Source organism: Ovis canadensis, chromosome 3 (genome assembly GCF_042477335.2).
Source record: "Ovis canadensis isolate MfBH-ARS-UI-01 breed Bighorn chromosome 3, ARS-UI_OviCan_v2, whole genome shotgun sequence".
Classification (NCBI taxonomy): Eukaryota; Metazoa; Chordata; class Mammalia; order Artiodactyla; family Bovidae; genus Ovis; species Ovis canadensis.
Genome location: NC_091247.1, coordinates 18626603 through 18644021, shown reverse-complemented (window position 1 = coordinate 18644021; position 17419 = coordinate 18626603). Strand labels below are relative to the sequence as shown.

The 17419-nt window shown below is 50.3% G+C and overlaps 1 protein-coding gene across 2 annotated transcripts in view; it reads right to left on the bottom strand.

Moving 5' to 3' along the window:
- The window catches only part of ASAP2 (ArfGAP with SH3 domain, ankyrin repeat and PH domain 2), a 157211-nt gene extending 140650 nt beyond the window's left edge, over window positions 1–16561 (bottom strand). For both annotated transcript variants that reach the window (XM_069582563.1, XM_069582564.1), the window contains exon 1: window positions 15749–16561. In XM_069582563.1, the coding sequence (XP_069438664.1) occupies window positions 15749–15874 (126 nt within the window). In that variant the 5' untranslated portion in view covers window positions 15875–16561. The remainder of the gene's footprint in view (window positions 1–15748) is intronic.
- Window positions 16562–17419: the final 858 nt, after the last annotated feature.

Here is a 17419-nt window from a genome sequence, read left to right as displayed (position 1 = left end):
TGCAATGCAACTAGAATACTCACTATGACACATGAGAGAAACATATTTTTAATACTGAAGAAGATATGCTTCTCTCAAAAGATACTTCATTCCAATGATGAATAATTCAAGATTGATGATGTCTCCAAGGTTACAGGGCCAAAAAGTACCTCCTGTTACAGACAAGACTGGAGTTATGCCTCACACTACCACTCAGCTCTTAAAACCTTGTATTTAAATACCCCCCTCCCCATGGAATTTAGGTGGCTTCCCTGGTGGCACAGAGGTTAAAGCGTCTGCCTGCAATGTGGGAGACCTGGGTTCGATCCCTGGGTCGAGAAGATCCCCTGGAGAAGGAAATGGCAACCCACTCCAGTATTCTTGCCTGGAGAATCCCATTAATGGAGGAGCCTGGTGGGCTACAGTCCACGGGGTCACAAAGAGTCAGACATGACTGAGTGACTTCACTTTCCCATGGAATTTAAATTATAATTACACCTACACTCAATGCTATCTGGGCTTTCCTCTCCAATCTTGCTGCTATTATCTGCTTATTATGAATAAACAGTACCTTTTCCCAGGACAGCTAATACCACTAGTATTAATAGTAACGGGTACTATTAACTTTCTTCTGACGTAAGGTGCAAATATTTCTAAATTATCTGTCCTCTAGCCATTTCTAAAGACAGTAACTCATAGAAAATGATACATGTACATCATTCTGAATCTCTTTTAAAATAGCCTGAACAAAGAAGCTTCTAAGCATACAGAGTCTGTGCATAAATACTGTACCCACATCTTTTTTTTTTTAACTCCATAAAACGATAACTGAGCAGGTACTCAGTTGCTCTGGGAGACAGAAAGATTCCTCAGTGACAAGAGCTGTGAGATCTGGGCTCAATTCTCAGGGCTGCCACTAACTGTCTACTTTTATGAAGCCACGAGACGCCTGGGAGGCTGTTTTCTCAGCTGTAAAATGGGCATAAAACTTGTCCAGCCCAAACCGTGTTCTGAAAAACAGTCAAGTTTAAATTAAAATACAAGCATATTATTATTATTTTTTTTAAAAGCACTCCTGCTCTCAGGAGTCTGCAGTTTGGTTTCAGGAAATGAGAACACAAACGCAGGAAGCAGGTTGACGGTGGGAACGCATGCCTGCTTCAGGCGAGTCACCCCTGACCACTCCTGCAGGCAGGCCTGGGCTCGGCCCCCACAGGACTCGGGGTGCAGAACAGTACCCCTTCTGAGGGCCCCCCAACAACGAAGGGCTGACCCTCTCCCCCCACCCCCCTTGCCCACCACACCAGATGGGCTGCCTGAAGCCCAGCCCTGCTCACTTCACTCCTCTACTCAAAAGCTGTGGTGTTTTCCTGCAGCCTGGGACAGAGAAGGTGCCTCCACAGGGATTAGACCTACTCAGCACGCTTGTGTGACACACAGACCACTGGACTCAGCCACCCAAAGCCTCCACACACCCCAGCGCTCTGCCCACTCAGTCCAGACTCTGCACTCACAGCCCATCCTTGTTCCTTGGGGCACAAGCACTTGCTGTCAAGAGCCCCACATGAAGTATTTCAAGCTTTGGAGGCCACATCCACACAGTCTCTGTTGTATAGTCTTCAGATTTGTTTTTGTTTTAGCTTTTTTTTTTTTTGGCAAACAAAAACAGCGTGGACTGTAAGCTTGCCATCCTCTGTCCTGACAAAACAGGGACAACTCTGAGGACCCCAAACCCTCAGACAAATGACCCCCTCCTGTGTCCTCCCTGATGAGATTCCAGCCCTGCGGAAGCAAGTGAGCACCAAGGAGGGAAGCACGGGCCACAGTCGGCACACACGGAGGACCCGCAGCTGCCATGGCCCACCACGCTGCACGCAGCACACTTCATGTCAAGCACGAGACAGCCCAGGTCTACTCCAATGATGGATGGAGGGATGGATGGACGGACAGATGGATGCCTCAATCCACCACTGACAGATCAATAGATCAATGGATGGACGGATGGATCAACCAAACCCTGAATCAATGGACGGACAGATTGATCCAAAAGTGAGTCAGAGTAACTGCTTTAAGATTTCAGAGAAGGGCTTCCCTGGTGCCTCAGTGGTGAAGAATCTGCCTGCCAATGCAAGAGACACGGGTTTGATTCCCAATCCGGGAAGACCCCACATTCCTCGGAGCAATTAAGTCCATGCAGCACAACTATTGAGCCTGGAGTTGAAACTACTGAAGCCCATGGGCCCTACCGCTTCATGTGGGGCCCTTTACAGGGTTTGGGGTCCACAACAAGAGAAGCTCCCTCAAGGAGAAACCCACACACTGCAACTAGAGTAGCCCCCACTTGCCACAACTAGAGAAAACCCAACACAGCAACAGAGACCCAGCACAGCCAAAAAATAAAATTTAAAAATTATTTTTAAAAAAGAGAAGAAAGTTCTGATAGACGAGGGATGTTAGGGAAGGCCTTACAGAATGAGAGAGATATTTTTCAACGAAGAAAGTTGATATCAGGGTGCTTTAGAGAGAGGAGATTTTGGTAATTCTTATAGAGATTTACCTGTTTCAAAGGATAACACGACAATCTTGATTGTGCAATCAAAACAAATTTATTTCTAAACATACAGCAAGCCATTTGAAGGTCAAGATATAAAATCACAAAAACAAAGATTACCTGGGCTTTCACACTCAGCAGACAATTTCGGAGAACCATGGTCTGGGAACCACCTGGGACTCTGAGGATTCAAAGAGAAGGGACACTTAACCTGAGGCACTCTCAGGGTCTGGCAGGAGGGTCCAACAGGAAAACCAAAAGCAGGCCTAACTGTGGATGCCGAACCTCCCTCGCCCCCGAGAAGGAAATGCCAAGACACTCTGAGGTCTGACAGCAAACCGTATGCTCCTTAACCACAGACATCTAAGAGTCCAGGGCTGTCCTCACGAAAGCCTGCGTGACCCAGAAACTGATTCCACGTCATTCTGCCATGGCCTAAACCCCATCCTGAAAGATGTCCTCAACGCCACATTCAGACCACCACCAAAGGAAGGAGTTGTTCCATGGAAGTGAATTTTCTCAGTGAACTAAATGTCATCAAAATCACACAGCAAAGCTCAAAAACCATCCTCATGCAAACTCCCCTCAATGGATCACATGCCTCCCTGCCCATTAGGGCAGACAGCACCGACTCGAAGTCTTGTTAGACCTGCTGCTGAGCAGGGAGAGACCTCGGGGATCCCTGGAGAAGGGGTAGCCTCACACTCTGAGGAGTCCAGTGTTCTCTCTTTCTCCCTTCCACTGGTCTCAGCTGTTGAGCATTGGTCCCTATTATTTCTATTTCACTACCTGGCCTTTTCGAGGACCCTGAGGATGACCCTGACCTACAGAAACAAGAAAGAAGAAACAAGATGGGTGTTCTAGCAGCTACTGACAACAGCTTTTTCTTCTGTTTACCTTCTAACACACGTCTACCACTGGCTTTAATTATTCAACCTAACAGTATGTTTTCCTTGGGAAAACCAGTAACAAATTCCTGAAACAGTCATCTGCTGACACCACTACTCCCTGCTGCTGCTGCTAAGTCGCTTCAGTCGTGTCCGACTCTGTACGACCCCATAGACGGCAGCCCACCAGGCTAGCCCATCCCTGGGATTCTCCAGGCAAGAACACTGGAGTGGGTTGCCATTTCCTTCTCCAATGCATGAAAGTGAAAAGTGAAAGGGAAGTCGCTCAGTCATGTCCGACTCTTAGCGACCCCGTGGACTGCAGCCTACCAGGCTCCTCCATCCATGGGATTTTCCAGGCGAGAGTACTGGAGTGGGTTGCCATTTCCTTCTCCATCACTACTTCCTAATTCAACCCAAAACCTAACCAACTGTCAGAACGCGCTACCAGCTTGCAGTGCATCAGGGGCAGGAATAAAGCCCTGAATGTGACACCCCAGGCCTCACTGGCGTTGTGCACAGATGCTCAGGGATGCAAGGAGGTTCATAAATTTAAAAGATCAAACAAAACAGAAGCCCTTAAGAGACTTCACATTAGCTATGACTAAAGCAACTGTGTCATAAGATCAATCAAACCTTTACTTTGCTCTGGCCATAAAGAAGAAGACGGTGCACTTCAAAAAATTAAGCTCTTTCCGCACTGTTACAGAAGACAATAAATCATTTTTAAAAGACAGAACAATAAACCCAGTTCCTGGAAAACTGAGAGGAGGCAGGGTGGTAGGAAAGGAGGCCACCGTGAAATGTCATCACCAAAGAGCAGCTCCCCAGGAAAGAAAGCCGCAGACTGAAACCCCAAACGAAATCTTCCCTTGTGAGTCCCCTCTGGCTGGAAAATCCGCTTTAAAAAGGATGTACAGGGCCTGGGGATCTGGAAATACACCAAAGGAGTGCAGGCAAGAGAAGGCAGGAGAAAAAAGAAGGAAGGTGAGAATTTTCAGCTTCGGACACTGCCTAGTCACCAGCATCAGCAACCTGGTCTCCAAGGGAAAGAAATCATAGCGTGGAGGAGGGAAGGGAAGGGAGATGGAGGAGGTGGGGAGCCTTCTGCTTCCTTACGATTTCCGCCGTGCACCACCCTTCCTGACACCTCTTCCCCATGAGAAAAGCCTGTGGCCTGGCAAGCTACCACCACGGCAAGCAAAAGCTGCAGGTTCTGACAGCCCAACAACCCAAAGAATAAGCACACCTCATTCCTACTGGCCACAAAAGAAAAACCCATGAGGGAATTTACAAGATGAGAAGAAAACCAGGAAGCTCAACAGTTAACTTTGGTCAAGAAGCAAGGGGTCCCCACCGTGAACAGGTCAAGATGATGCTTACAGAAATAAGCAGCCAAAAGGCCAGGATAACTAGGAAAAACAATGGACCATTATGAGCTCGCTGCTGCAGAGACAGACAAGGCCTGGCCCTGGACTGGAAAACTCCCAGGTACCACGGCATATCCGGCCGAATGAGGCACGTATCTGCAACCAGGAGATCAACAGTGACGCTCCTAACAGACTTTGCAATCAGAGACCACACCACCAAGTCCTGCTTCTTTTCACCAGAGAAGCTAAGCACAACAGAGCTGTAATCAAAAGACCACGGGATGCACCTGGAAAGACCCTTCACCGTGAGACGGGATGGCAAAGTACAGAGCCCCATTTGTCCCAGGCAAACTAGTGATGCACCCAAAGAAATTCCAGCCTCTGGGCCCACCACCTTATCAACTCCAGTGGTATTTTGGAGGAGGGAATGTTTAACGGGGGAGTAGAGAAAGGGATATTTTCACCTCTAACCTCTCGAAAGGTATGGATTTGAATGGCCAAGAGAAAGTGGAGGAGATGGTCAGGAGAAGGAAAGAAGGCAAGAGGCAGGTGAACTGTGTTGCAGACACCATGTTAAGAAACATCTCATCCACCCTCCACTTTACAGCTGAGGCCACTGAGGCTGGACCAGTGAAATCAGCTGCCCAAGGCCCACCACCAGGAGAGCTATCAGATCAGGGCTAGCAGAGGAACAGACACAGCACAGAGACTGAACATTCTCCCTTCCCCTCAGAATCTCCCCAGTTCCCTGACTGCCAGCAGGGTACTCTGTCTGCCTAGACAAGTCACATCTGTAACCCTGCAGTGGTCGCTCTCCAAACACATATCTGTTGACACTGGGGGGACACTGGAAGGACTGCTCACTGCCTATGTGGCTCTGGAGTCCTCTACAAGCAGCTGTGACAGTGTCCTCAGCTCTCGGGGTGGGGTATGTGTCCTTCTAATTCACTCCAAAGCAGGCTGCTACTGCTGCTGCTGCTAAGTCGCTTCAGTCGTGTCCGACTCTGTGCGACCCCAGAGACGGCAGCCCACCAGGCTCCCCTGTCCCTGGGATTCTCCAGGCAAGAACACTGGAGTGGGTTGCCATTTCCTTCTCCAATGCATGAGAGTGAAAAGTGGAAGTGAAGTCGCTCAGTCGTGTCTGACTCAGCAACCCCATGGACTGGGGCCCACCAGGCTCCTCCGTCCATGGGATTTTCCAGGCAAGAGTGCTGGAGTAGGGTGCCACTGCCTTCTCCGCCAAAGCAGGCAAGGCCACTTAATAAACACCTCTGACAGATGTGAAGCACCTCCCCAAGGGTTAGAGCCTGACCACCCTGCTCAGGCAGCCTCACCTCGACGGCGTCGACAGTGGAGACCCACCTGCAGAAGGTGGACAACTATCAACCTGCACAACTGAAGCCCAAAGAAACACCTAGAGCAGGACCTTTACTGGCAACAGAGATGCCAGCAGGAGACCGTCGGGGAGGCATTCAAGGACCAGCAGGAAAACAGTCTTAAGCACACAGGCTGATCTCGGCATGGCTGGGGTTCCTGGTTCCATCATCTGCTAACTGTGGGGCAGGCTAGCTACCTGCAGTCACGGCACTTGTCTGAGCCTTGGTGTCTTCAACTGTAAAACAGAAGTAACAGGATCTATACCAGACAGGCCAAGTGAAAGGATTCAATCATCAAAAACTTCCAATTAAAACACAGCACAGCCCTTAACACAGAATTAGGGCTCAAAGAAATATCAATCATTGGTGTTAAAAAATTAAAACAACAACAACAACAACAACAACAAAACTCTATTAAGATTGTGATTTCTAGGAAAGAGGCCCTCAAATCCGGATTACCTGGCTAGAATCCTAAAAGCCAAGGCAATTCATCATTTGCGGGAACTGCCTTCACCAGCCAAGGACTTTGATTGCCAGCACTTGCGTATAAAATCATATTGACAGAGCCATCTTCAGCTGGAGGGGGAAGATGATAATCCCGTTAGTAGGGCAGGCCTCCTGCCAGGGTATGAGCAGTGCCCGGGGCCACTGGGCTCTGCAGGGCTGGGCATGTTAGCAGAGCAGTGAAGGGAGTAAAGAGGAACCATTTTGGGGGGGCAACATAGACAGAGGAGGCAGAGAGGCAGCAAGCATTCCCCAGAAGCACCCACTCAAGGAAGGCAGCAGGTGCGTGGTACTAAACTGGACAGCGAGAGAGAGGTCACGCCAATTAATCACAGAGGCAGCAACACGGATGGCGTTTTCCAGGGCAGGCTCCACAGAAGCAGCCGGCGGCTACAGAAGCGGAAACTCACGTGTCAAAATGCTTGCATTTGAATCCTAGCTCCACCACTTCCTAGCTCTGTGCTCCTGGTAAAGTGGTTTAGGTTCCAGGGACCTTACAGGATCTTTGTAATCACTGAACAAGTTAAGAATTAATATGTGTAAAAAATTTAAAGCAAGCCTGGCATACTGTAAGCATCCAATAAGAGCTAAGAGGCAAGAGAAAAGAAAAAAAAAAAAAAGGACTGACAGTAACATTTCAGCTATGCTGTGGACACCCCAAACACACTCATGCAAACAACAGCATCGTTTCAAATATGTTACCCTCACTGACAAAAAGGCGAAAGTCCAAGTTTCCCCTTAGAATTCTGGGCAGAAGGTACCTATAAACCTATCACTTCACACCCAAGCTTGCCCTTCAGAGTTAAGGACAGCAGATGACAAACCAGAGAAACAAGAAAGGTAAAAATAGGAGAACTGAGCAGCCCAGCTCAGGGTCCTAACTACAGGACTCACAGATGTAATTCACAGCGTCACTGAACTCCAAGGCAAGCACGAGGGTATGAACTAACCTGGGATCATATGAGAAACTGCCAAGCCCCGACCTTGAAAAAAATGGGGAGGGCATGGCTGTCCAACCACCACTGACAGCTTTGCCTTCCACCCCTAGTTCCTCTAAGCACCTTTAGAACTCGATGATTATAACACAGGCTCGGGGTGTCACCCCTCTCTGCTGAACTCCAAGAACCAATTCATGACAATGACATTGTAATAATCACAAGGCTTGTTTAAACAACACTGTTACAGAGTCACTCACTCACTCCAAAAGACAATCAACTAAAATAATCTTGTCAAGCCTGGAATTCTTAGTCTGAATTCAAGAGCTGGGATTGGAAAAAATAATTACATCTATATTTCATTAGCCCCCAACTGAAATTTAGCACTTCCCTCAATTATGAATGTAAGCAACACACCATGGTAACAGCAGCAGTACCTATGACTCCAAAGAGAAGACTTAATATAGTTTTAGAGTCGTTAGAAATAGCTCCCCACATTGCTAACATTCATCAGGACCTCAAAATTATTTATTAGACCCACAACCAACCAAATTTTGATACTCAATACAGAAATACATATTAGTATGATAGATTTTTTCAAATATTTTTCTAACTGTATTTCAATATATCTGGTCCTGTTTAAGATTCTATGTGGGGACCTTGGTAGCTCAGCTGGTAAACAACCCGCCTACAACATAGGAGACCCCGCTTTGATTCCTGGGTTGGGAAGATGGCCTGGAGAAGGGATAGGCTACCCACTCTGGTATTCTTGGGCTTCCCTGGTGGCTCAGACACAGTAAAGTATCCGCCTGCAATGCAGGAGGCCTGGGTTCAATTTATTCAATGCATTAAAACATCTTTCTGAAACATCTTCACCAGAGTTCCAGAGGGTCCATGGCACAAAAAAAGGGCTGAAGGGATAAACACTAACTGCACACAAAAGCCTGAGAAAAAGGGCTTTACGGGGAAGGAGCTGGTCCCGCCCGCCTTTACATCACTGGCACCGCACACTGACAATACACGGGTAGGTGTCCAGACGTATTTACGAATCAGGAGACCCAAGACAACCAAATACAAAAGAAAACGCAGCCCCAGCATTCCAGCTCTGGTTCATTTATTCCACATCGACCACACGATAAAACCATAACGGTACAAAAGTACCTGGAAGGATCCTGGCCACCACCTGAAGGCCATATGACACAGAGAAAGTATAAGCAAGCAGGCAGGTTCCTATTGCGGCAGGAGGGGGAAATGAATTCACCACCTCTTTTTTAGTGGAAAGAAGAGTGTTTGGGGAGCTGAATGGGAACAGTGTCCCAGGCATCCGACACCGCTAAGAAAGGGTCACCGGCGACATCTACCTACAAACAAGAGGAGAGAAGCAAACACCTGTCCACACAGCTCTGCATCCTCACTCCCTTCTCTGATCTGTGTCTTCGGAAAACCAAATGAACGTCCAGCACTGGTTTCAACACAACTTCCAGAGCAAGCAGTGCTGAGCTGCACACAACGGGCCTCGACACTAAGTAGCACCGGGGTGTCAGCTTCGCCAGGGGGACACCAGCAGGTCCACTCTTCGGGGGCCGGAGCCTGGCCTCTGCCTCCACTGGGACAGGGACCCAGTTCTGTTCACCTGGCCCCAGTGCACACCAGGACCGTCAGCACAGAGGGTCTCCATCAGACTCTCATCATCCCCACTGCCTGTTGGGAAGACCCCCAGCCCCCACCAGTCTCCCTCTGTTCTCTCCTGCCCTGCCTGTCTATCCTGCCTGGAACAACCACCCTGAAATGTCAATAATGTAAATCAGATCAAATCCTCCAATGGCTTCCCACCACATGAGAACAAAATCCAACTCCCTCCCGACATTGCCAAGGCCTCCTGTGATCCGGCCTGCCTGGCCCCCACCCTCGCCCCTCCTCTCCTCCAGGATGGCTGAGTCACCCCCATCTTGGGGCCTGTTCACAAGCTGCCCCTCCCTGGCTCCTCACTGCGTCTGGGCTCTGCTCTCATGCCACCTCTTCAGAGAGGCCTCTCCTGATTTCAGTTTTCTGCTCTTCAGAGTCTCATTCTACTCCTGCATCATTACATTACTTTACTGCAGTGATCATCAACCCCATTTAGGGGGTGGCTTTAGAAAATGCCAATGCTTCAGGGCCCACCCTAACTAATAAAGTCGGAATTTCATGGAGTGAGCCAGGCATCTCTCTGTTCTACAACCTCCTCCTTCCCTGCAAGTGATTCTACCATCAGTCACCGTGAGAACAGCATTTCTCAAATCCTTAATGTGTACAGAATGCACCTGGAGATCTTGGGAAACCGTAGATTCTAATTCCAAGGCCTAAGGTGGGCTCTGACAGTTTGCGTTTCTAACAAACTTCTAGGTGATGCCAACGCTGTCAGTAGAGCCTTCTGAGTTGCAAGCATCTAAAAAGCATTGTCTGGCAGAACTTTCTGTGATGACGAAAATGTTCTAAACCTACACTGTCCAATGCACATGTGCTAATCAGCACTTGAAATGTGGCTGGGGCAGCGGAGAAGCTGAATGCTTGATTTCAGGGTGCCATGTTGGATACTGCCTAAAATTAACCATCACTAGTCCCATCACTTCATGGCAAACAGAAGGGGAAAATGCGGAAGGAATGACAGATTTTATTTTGTTGGGCTCCAAAATCACTGTGGATGGTGACTGCAGCCATGAAATTAAAAGACACTTGCTCCTTGGAAGGAAAGCTATGACAAACCTAGACAGTGTATTCAAAACCAGAGACATCATTTTGCTGAAAAAGGTCTGTCTAGTCAAAGCTACAGTTTTTCCAGTAGTCATGGATTATAAAGAAAGCTGAGCGCAGAAGAATTGATGCTTTTGAACTGGTGTTGGTGGTGGTGGAGAAGACTCTTGAGAGTCCCTTGGACTGCAACGAGATCAAACCAGTCAATTCTCGAGGAAACCAACCCTGAATATTCACTAGAAGGACTGATGCTGAAGCTGAAGCTCCAATATTTTGGCTACCTGATGTGAAGAAAGGACTCACTGGAAAAGACCCTGATGCTGGGAAAGATTGAGGGCAGGAGGAGCAGGGGATAACACAGGGTGAGGTGGTTGGATGGCATCACTGACTCAATGGACATGAGTGTGAGCAAACTCAAGGAGATAGTGAAGGTCAGGGAAGCCTGACGTGCTGCAGTCCATGGGGTCACAGACAGTCGGACACGACTGAGCGACTAAAGAACAACAAACTGGACAGTGCAGATCTAGAAGGCATGTGCTCCATGAAGAAAGGCAGCAAGGCCTGGGAATGGGGAGGCTAAGAATCGAGGTTTATTCCAAATTCGTGGTCTAAGTAGTGCTCTGTGGATTGGCTATGAAAATCCAACCAGAGGCCTAGATGGCCATCACTTCAGGAGTGGGTCAATATTTACCTAAGGCGGGGAGACAAATACAAAAGGCTCTATTGAGACAACTTAGTAATTAAAGCACGTGGTAACCCACAGATGACTATCTTGACTTCGAGACTTGATCCCACATCATCACCAAGGCCCTCCTATCCGTGGCCCCAGACACACCTGACCCCTGCCATCCCTGGGCATCCAGGATTTTGGACAATCCTGTGGTCACAGCCTAACCATATTTTACTGCATTGATTTGTTTATAGCATGGCTGTCTCTCCCACTCAGTTGCAGGCTGCTTCAAAGATAGAACACATTCCTCCTGGGAACTCTCTTCCCATCACCTGGCACAGAGCAGCACGTACTAAATACCGAATGAGGGACAGGCCTGAAACCCCACCAGGAAGGCATTAGTACTTTAACTGTTAATCACAAGAAAGAGACAAATTGAAGGGGAAGCGGGGTGGGGGACTGTGTGCGGAGAATGGGAATCTCGTAAGCAGAGATCATTCTCTCAAATCACTCCAAGATTTCTAGATGCCTATGTCTGGATTATAGAACACAGCATAAAAAGGCAGCCCTGGGACTTCCCTGATGGTCCAATGGTTAAGAATATGCCCTGCGCAGTGCAGGGGAGACAGGTTTGAACTCTCGCCAGGGAACAAAGATCCCACGTGCCATGGAGTAACTAAGACCCTGAGCCACAGTTACTGAGCGCCCGGGCTCTGGAGGCAGCGCAATACAATCGGAGATTCAGAGGGACACAGCAAGGATCCCACCTGCCGCAAGTAAGACCCGATGCAGCCACATAAACAAACATACATGTCTATTTTTTTTACGGTGGTCCTGACTGACCCATACAAGCTCATTTCTGAAAATAAGAATGGACTGGGCAAGTAGGTGATGTCCTTTCACTCTGCGACCCCCATGGACTGTAGCCCACCAGGCTCCGCTGTCCGTGGGATTCTCCAGGCAAGAACACTGGAGTGGGTAGCCATTCCCTTCTCCGGGGGTCTTTCCAACTCAAGAGATCGAACCTCGGTCTCCTGCATTGCAGGCAGATTCTTTATCATCTGAGACATCAGGGAAACCCGACAATAAATCTAAAATCCATTAATCTGCTATTTGGAAGAGGTGTTTTTCAAACAAGTCACACAGGGCTAAGGTTTAGAATCATACTCTTGCCTAAAAAGTACACAGGCCGGGTTCCCACTAATAGCTGCTGGGAGGGGCATCTGGCCCCAAGTATAGCAAGGCCCCCGGGAGTCTGGGCAGTCCAGATGCTCCTTCTCTCCCTGCAGTTAGAACCTTGTGCTTGTGACAGCAATGAGATTTCCACGGCAACCAAGGACAACAGAGTGGAGAACTATGGCCCGGAAGGAAGCAGATTAAATTTTAATACTTACGAGTCAACATCAAATTTATTTTTAAAACTATGTATCTGACAAAGCCAAATAAGCATGACAGAACGGCTGATGCTCCAGGAGGGTCTAACTATGAACATTTCACATACATGTACAACTTTTCCCTATTCTGAGAATATTTCAAAGAGCTCAGAGACTCAAAGAAAGTGAGACAGCAATAAAACCCCCAGAAACGGTAGAGGGGAGGGTTTTCAGATTCAGTCACTACTGATTTTTTCCATTATTTCCAAAAACACAGGGCAGATCCCAGTTGAAGCACCAGACTTGGCTAAAACCATGCAAAACAATTACTTCACCAAGAGATCACCAAGTGAAAATTTTAAAACACTGCTGTGCTGACCTGCTGCCAAGACAACAAACCAGTTAAAAAGCAATGGTTAACAGACATGTAGCAGCTTTCCATTCACTTACTCATTCAACCATTCCTTCCCCTTACTCTCCTAGGCCACATCAACCCACCCATGTAAATCTCATCTTGGGGCCAAATATCCCCATCAGGTTCTATGGATTAATTATAATACAAACTGTTAAAGCAGTTAGCATGTATTACACCGGTTGTCCATGTAATACACCAGGTACTGTGTTGTGGACTATCTCATTAAACCCTCACACCTCTCCAAGGCAGACAGGTATTGTTATCCAGACTAACATCAAGGCAAATGAGAAAACATTAGGAATCTCATCCAAGTTCATACAACTGGCCAATGGCGGAGTTTGAACTTGGACAATCTGACAAGAGTCATTTAGAGAATTCAGCCTTACTGAAAGTAATAAATAACGGCATATTTCTGAAAACATGGAGCCAAGTTCAAACTCTAGCTCTTCAACTTACTAGCTCTGTAACCTTGAGCAAATTAACGTCTCTAAGCCTCAACTTCCTCATGTGTAACGTGGGGATGAGAAATAAATACAACAGATGAGAGGTTCATAGTACAAGGTAGGGTAGTCCAGCTACAGGCGTGCATATCAAAGAAAAAGTACACTTCAGTTGTAGGATGATTTTTAGCAGACATAGCCTATCCTGGAAATAATAGATACACAAAGGTTACTCGGTTCAAAATTAGTTTACTAATTCAGTGACACATTTGTTTAAACATAGAACCATGCACTTGCAAATTTTATATTTATTTCTGTGAAATGAGTAACTCTGTCCCAATAACCACTGTCTGCAAGAAGAGCACATGCTTGATTAAAACCAAAATATGAAGACATACTTGTTAAATAAAACTGTTCCCAATTCAGTTCTCTCATAAATGTAAGCTCACATGTAGCACCATCTCAGTATGTGTACAGGATCTGCTTAAAGTGAGACAGACCTGTAATGAGTTTCTTTTTTTTTCTTTTTTTGAGATTTTAACCAATTTGTGTTCTTAGACACAACATGGAGCAAGCCTGCAGTGTAATAAAATGACCAATTCCGGTCTCTCTTTCATCCACTCAGTAACTGAGCTCTAGGCTAATCTGCCCAGCACACTAAGAGAGCTTTGGAACTACACACCGCAAACTAACATTAATCACAAAAAGGGTATGCCAATTTTAATGGCAACTCCTATTTGCCTAGCTTTCCAACATCTGCCAGTGTTAATAACATTTAACTGACAAACTGCAGTAAGGAAAAGAAACAGAACTTTAAACACAAGTAAGCATTCTTTTTACGGCATGGTGTATAAAAGCTCCCTTTCCTGAAAACATACTCAGCTACCTTTTGTGTTGCAATCAGTCCATAAACATTATTAATGATGTATTTTCAAAACACTGCGAAAGTTTTTTTCTTGCTTTTCAACCAGCACTTCTGAAGAAACTTATGATGCTCATCTCCCATCAGCCTAATTTGAAGGCATCATTTTGAAGCCTTGCGAATAAGAGTAGAATTAAGTGATGTGGGATCACACAGCTCACTCCAGAACGTTTACATGAAGCTCTCTTCCACCAAAAAAAAAAAGGGGGGGGGCGCTGTGAGGAAGAGGGAGGGAATCTGCTGCTTTTCATTTAGCCTATTATTGACTGTTAAATGCCTACAAAGGAAATTTTTTTTCATTAAGGGAAAACATTCTGGATTTATTTTTTCCCAAGCAGTTCCTAACAGCAGCTGCTTTGTTCAAACGGGAAAAAACTGAATGCCATCGCTTAATTAAGCTCTTCTGGTGACCTCCCTTTACTCACTCAGGCCCAGTCCTCTCCTAAAATACCTACCATACCCCATTTCAAGAATGCACCTTGACATTGCGGCGGAAAAGGTAATCACCGATTCAATAGCGGCACCACAGGGCTTGTAAACCAGTTACCTATTTAGTATATACCTATTTAGTATAAGCCAAGCACTTGACACACAGTTGTCTCATCACCACCCTGGAAAGGATGCACTGCTTGTCCCGTCTGACAGGTAAGGGTAAATGAGGGCAGAGAAGGGAGGAAAAGCCCCAGACCACAGTCAGCGGGGGCCCTGGCCTCCCAAACCCTGCTCTTCGTAGCAGGCCGTTCTGACCGTCATCTAAGCCTGCTGGTTCTAAGTGCGCTCGCCCAGGACGTGGAGGGCTTCCTAGTTAGCAGCAGACGATGACTCTGCACCTTGCCTAAAATCAGGCCTTTTCCAGGCTGATGAGGAAGGGAGGCTTCCGGGGGGTGCGATCAGGTAAGACACACACACCCCGGGGTGGTGGGGATTGGGGAGAGGACGGGAGCAAAGGCCTTCGGATCAGAAGCCCGACTCCCCGCACTCCTCCCCGGGCGCGCTGAGGGATGGGGCGGGCCTCCCTGGCTAAAGGTGCGCACACCTTTCCTGGGCAGTCGGGGTCCCCCGGACCGGCCCTCGAGTCCGGCAGAGCAGGGTCCCGGGCACAGAGCGCTGCGCCGGGCAGGCTGGGCACCCGGGCAATTCCCCAACCTGAGGGTAGAGGGTGACGGGGCGGGGGGGGGGGGGGGGCCGGGGGCCCGCGGGCGAGCCGATGACCCATCCGCGACGGCCAGGGAGGGCTCCCCGCTCACCACCGCCCCGACTCTCCGGCCAAAGTTGGCGGGGCGCGGGGTGGAGAGGCGGGGTGTGAACCGTCCGGCCTGGGGCCCCGCGGGGGTCTGGGGAGGGAAGGGGCCGGGGGTGGTCTTAAAAAGGCCCAAGGTAGCCTGGCAGCAGCAGCCTTCTCCTGGAACAAAGGGCTTCTGTTTCGGGCAGGCATCGCCCGGCCGCGTCCGGATTCCGAGGGAAAGAAACTTTTTCCCGGGATGCCGGAGCCGGGCCCGGGTGGGGGCGGGCTGGGTGGGGGGCGCGCCGGGGCGCGGCACTACCTGCGGCCGGAGCCGCCCCCGGCCGCCCCCGAGGCCCGCGGGCGCCGCTCACCTCCTCGATGGCCGCCACGGTGTTCCGGCACTGCGCTGTGCGCGTGGTGAAGCTCGAGGCCGTGGGCGCCTTGTAGTCCTCATGAGTCTCGGCCACGAATTCCGACACGGATATCTGGTCCGGCATCGCCTCGGCGCGGCGGGCGGCCGGCCGCGGGGCAGCCACCGCCTCAGCCGCTTTGCGCGGGCTCCGATCGGCCGCCCGGACGCCGCCGGCCGGCCCGTGGACAAAGGAAGGCGCCGGGGCGCGGGCCGCCGCCGCGGGAGCCGCACGAGCCGCCGCAGGGCGCGGGTGGGCCGCCCGCCGGGCCGGGCGGCGGGAGCAGGGGCCGCGCGCGCGCAGCCCCGCGCAGGTCGGGCGCGGCCCGTCCGTCCGTCCGCCCGCCGCCGCCGCCGCCGCCGCCGCCTCCTGCGCTCGCGATCGGTCCCCGAAGCGGAGGCGCACAGCCGGCGGGAAGTGCCCGCCAGCCAGCCGCGGGCCCCGAGCGACTCCAGCGGAGAGAGGGGCGGGCCCGGGCCGGGGGGCGGCGGCCGGCCGGGCGCTGGGCGGGGCGGCGCGGAGGGCCGGGCCGCCAATCCGCGCGCTCGCCGCCGCCGCCGCCGCCGGGAAGCCGAGCCTGCAGGAAGGAAGGCGGCGCGCGCCCCGGGCCCGCCGAGCTGCTCCCCCGATGCCGCGCGCCGCATTGTCTCGGCGTTCGGGCGCCCAGCCGCGCGCGCCGAGCTTCCATGGCGCGCCCCGCCGGGCCGGCCGGCCAGACCTCCGGGGCGCGTCCGGGAACCCACTCCCGCCCCGAGTCCGGACCCGTGCGCGGGGTGCTCTGGACACCTTCCGGCCGGTGCACCGGCTCCCCCTGCCCCGTCCCCGCCCCACCCCGGGAGTGGATCCCAGGAGTGGATTCCCTTCTTGGCCGTCCCCCACCCCCGAGCCGCCAGGGATGCCCGTCCGGGCGCGCGAGAAAGTGTGGGAGGAGCTCGCCCCCTACAGGACGACGCGCCCCCCGCCAGCCAGTTTGGGGGTTCGGTGAAGCTAATGAGAAACGACCCTGGAGTCACCCAGTCCTCCCAACCTTGTGAGGCAAGTAAGGAGGTGGTTATTCGTTTAACACGGAAGACAGAACGGTGCTCCCGAGAGGGCACTGAGTGGCCTACAAGGGTTCAGATCCACGTCGGGGCGCTTCCCCCGAGGGTTAACAGGACCCATGGTCAATGTCCCAGTCCGTGTTTCTGCCGTCCTGGGTCGTTCTCGGTTAGTTAGAAATAGTTTCGGGGTACTAGGCCAGGACTCACTCTAGGCAGGTAAGAATACACTAAAATGGTGCTCCTGGGGGAAGTAGAGCGGCCCAGTGAGGAGTAAGCCAGAAGCAAGAGATGGAGCTTTTTCTTATGATTTCAATCAGAACATCCAACAAGAGAGGGCAAAGCTTATACATAACTGGTCCAGTAGAGTTTGCATTAGTACAGATTTCCACTGAACAACTCTTAAGGAAAGGATCATAATCACCTTTTAAAAGGCGGGGGTGGGGGTGGATAAATTGGGAAATTAAGACTGGCATACCACTTCTATGGGCTTCCCAGGTGGGGCTCAGTGGTAAAGAATCCACCTGCCAATGCAGGAGACTCGGGTTCAATCCCTGGGCCAGGAAAATCCGTGAAGAAAATGGCAACCTACTCC